Source organism: Spea bombifrons, chromosome 3 (genome assembly GCF_027358695.1).
Source record: "Spea bombifrons isolate aSpeBom1 chromosome 3, aSpeBom1.2.pri, whole genome shotgun sequence".
Lineage (NCBI taxonomy): Eukaryota > Metazoa > Chordata > Amphibia > Anura > Pelobatidae > Spea > Spea bombifrons.
This window is the reverse complement of record NC_071089.1, coordinates 87,481,604-87,485,319: the sequence shown is the minus strand read 5'-3', so window position 1 is coordinate 87,485,319 and position 3,716 is coordinate 87,481,604. Positions and strand designations below refer to the sequence as shown.

The window sequence follows — 3,716 nt, the reverse complement described above, 5'->3', positions numbered from 1 at the left end:
AGCAAGTCTTGGTTGAGTTTTAGGTAATGGGACACCATCCATGATGCAGCTCTAGAAACAGTTGGGGAAGAAAGGTGTATAGGTGGTACTTGAAACCAAAGGAAGATACTAGTTGTCTGTTGGAGGATGTATAAATGGAGAACAATAGAGGTTGCAATCATTCTTCCAGAAGATTCAGCCAACAGGAGTTGGAGCTTCTGGGGTTGTTAGGCTAAGAAGCTGATACACGACTGCTGCAAACTGAACTGAATAAACCTCATTGACTTCATCTTGAATTAAGCTATAGCCCCAGTGAGCCTATCCGACTACCAACTGCAGTTGCTTATGTCAAAATGATTTAGCAGGAGGACCACTATCGCATAAATACATACCACACACAAACGCTAAAGCGGAATGACGCGGATACGATTTACATATATATCCTCCCTGGGATATACAGTTTTTCCAAAGCAACACAATTATTCAACTATCCCTTTATGAGGACCAAACCAACATTACTAAATCCTGATTTTCTCATGATCCCAAGAATTACTCCTTAATTGGACCAAACATGATACAGATACCAGTTAAATTGTGTGGTTGCGTAATACACACCCATTTAATTCCCTAGAACCCATTTAACTCAAGCTTTCATTCATTATTATCGCACTGATGCATTTGCACAGAAAACTGCGAGCGGCCATGATTGTACTCCCAGCCCTACAGCCTCTTTATGAAACCCATATGTGATCATGCGGCAAAAGCCCGCAATCCAACTGAGATGTCTTCTCATTGGAAACAATGCGACTGCTTTCAGGCAATTCAGACTGAGGAGGTGTAACAATATGGACGAGCGGAGAACACTAGTGCACCCACGAGCATGCGCAACTCCTTGCAGTCATGGAAATGAGGATCCGCCTTCACATAGACAACATCTTCCGGTAGGTAATGGGCGGAGTTAGTAAAGCACTCCCGCATTCTCATTGGTACCGGCTTCTGGTGACGTTAAGCGTCAGGGTTGAATCGTACGGAACGTGGTTCTCATTGTTGGCGCGTTGAGTGCTGTTCCCGGCTACAGTCTTACGCGTTCTAGAGTCTCGGTAATACGGTAACGTGACCCAAGAGCCCTGCAATGAGCGGAGGCGTTTACGGCGGAGGTGAGTAAAGAAACGACAGGGATTAGCTATACATCGGGGCGATACTAATAGCTTCAGGGGCCATCTTTAGTCCCGCTTTTTCAATATCTGTACATTTCGTGTTTGGGTTAGTTTATACCTCATGAAACGTTTTCGGGGGGCTGTTTCCGTTGCAGCGTAGCCAAGGAAAGCAGAGTAAAAGATCATAAGCAGCTGGTTATCTTACTCTGCCGGCTTGGAAGTTGGGATCTGACATTCACTCCTAACATCCTCACCTGTGTTGTTCTATAATAATTGATCTGACTCTGTCAATAACTGTGACTTCAGATGAAGAAGAGACCCCTGTGCTCTGAAAACATATTTTTCTAAGTAGACCCAGTAGAAGGTATCAGTAAGCATTTTGATCTTAGTCTAAAATGCCAGTTTCTAAATTTCTTTTCAATAATGAGCTAGTGACGTTTGAGTGTCTTTAATTTAACGAGGCGACAGTTCTGTTTCCTCGCTTGAAGCCGGTAAGCATATCAAACAAAGACGATGGAATGAGTTTGACGAGATTAATATTATTACTATTATTATTAATTCATATAGCGCCAACAGTTTACGCAGCGCTTCTTACAATACATATATTCAAGGAGCACGACAAAACTAGAACTGACAGACAAACCCGTCCATTAGGGAAAGCGGGTCCTGCTTACTATCGATGCTTTTCCTGTTGCCATGGGTTACAAAGTATTGGTAATATTGGGCCTTATATCCAGGAGTAACTGAGCATACTGCCTGCTCCTCAGTGCTACAAAGGGTTAAGCAATATTAAGTCCTATCAGTATTAATTAAATATTAAATATTATTTGTCCCATTGTATGTTTGGTTGTTCATGCATAGAATTTTATGGCAGATGAGAACCACTCGGTCTGTGTAATCCACCGGTTATTCCTGATTTAAGACTCGGACCTCGATCTACCCCGAATCCATCAGATTTATGTCCTCGCTGCGTTAGGCTCTACCGCATCTGATGAGAGGCTGTTCCATTTACCCGCCACCCTCTCAGTAAATACCATATGCATCCCTTTCTAAAACACTTTTTTAATATGTGTTTATTTCAGTGACGGAGCATGCAAAGCATACTGAAAACAGCTTAACGAGTTGATTTAATGTGAAAGGCCAGAAAAGCGATAGGCGAAATCTGCCAGCTTTTGCCCCAGTTGTCGGCTTCCGTAAGATTAACGTCCTTTACTGCTAAAGCAATTTATCCAGCGTGCTTACTGTATATTTAATTAAAGCACAGACTATAGTTACGATGTTGCCGGTTTAAAGTGTTTGGGATTTCCACTCTAATCTTTACGCTGTTTAATCGTTATGTATCGGCGTATGGGGAAGCTGGAGCCACATTATTGTTACACTGTATTTATTAGAGCTGATTCCATAGTCAGGAGAGAATATACTATTAACAGTAACATTAAACATGGCGGTAGAGAAGCTGGCTCTGCCTCGTAAGCTTCCGGTCTATTAGAGCCACCTCATCTGATCTGTGTGTGTATATAATATAATTATACAGTTTTCCTTACAATGTTCTATTTACTATGTGTCCCCTCTTTTATTCTCTTCCGTAGATGAAGTCGGAGCCTTGGTCTTTGACATCGGCTCGTATTCGGTACGGGCTGGATATGCGGGCGAGGACTGTCCCAAGGTTGGTTCCGATCGCTTACGACTCTGTACCGTTGGACTAAACCACCATTCATACGTTTGTTCTTTGAAATGTCATTTGTATCACGCGCAAAGTGTGAAAATAAATAATGTGATTGATAAAAGGCAGGATAGACGTCAATATCTATGCGTCTATTTACAATGTTCTAAGATTCATATATGTATATTGTGTACAGATATATGCAAGTAAGTATCACACATACAATACATTTTACATTGTAGATCACTCTTGGTTTGCTTTTTCTCATGATTTTGGGGTATTGTATGTTCTGCTTACAACACTGCATAATTTCCTGGAAGCTAAATCACTTTATTTTTACTTTTGCTGAATTTCTATTAAATTAGATTTCATCAATCTGTAGAGTTGGATGTTAAACTGCGTTATTGTTCTGTACAGCGTTCTCTATTCACTTACAGAGCATTGCATGTCTTCTAATCTCTGAAGTAGGCCGTTGTAAGCTCTTGTAGTTTCATGAACCTTTTCAGTGATCTTAAAGTACAGGATGATTAACGTTTATATCCTGTAATGACTACAGCATTCCTATTGCTAAACAAGCATTTTATTCTGCACCAAATCACTTAATCTTATGAATATATTTGTTTGACCTCTTAAATGTGAATTACAAGCTTGCCATTATATATATATATGTGTGTGTGTGTTTATTAGAAATATATATTATATTATAAATATTTTGTATGCGTGTGTGTATAATATAATATAATATATTTTTTCTTTCTTGTGCAGGTAGATTTCCCCACTACTATTGGAATGGTTCTTGACAGGGAAGATGGTAGCACGCCTATGGAGACTGATGGGGAGCAAAACAAATCTAGAGGCCCAACATATTATATTGATACCAACACACTCAGGGTACCACGGGAGAACATGGAGGCCTT

The 3,716-nt window shown here is 40.4% G+C and overlaps 1 protein-coding gene across 1 annotated transcript in view; it reads left to right on the top strand.

Annotated features, from left to right (window-relative positions):
- The first annotated feature begins 976 nt into the window (after positions 1 to 976).
- Positions 977 to 3,716, top strand: part of ACTL6A (actin like 6A) — an 11,212-nt gene continuing 8,472 nt past the window's right edge. The window contains exons 1-3 of the mRNA XM_053460205.1: positions 977 to 1,136; positions 2,726 to 2,802; positions 3,565 to 3,716. The exon at positions 3,565 to 3,716 is cut by the window's right edge and continues 23 nt beyond it. Of these exons, the coding sequence (XP_053316180.1) occupies positions 1,112 to 1,136; positions 2,726 to 2,802; positions 3,565 to 3,716 (254 nt within the window). The 5' untranslated portion in view covers positions 977 to 1,111. The remainder of the gene's footprint in view (positions 1,137 to 2,725; positions 2,803 to 3,564) is intronic.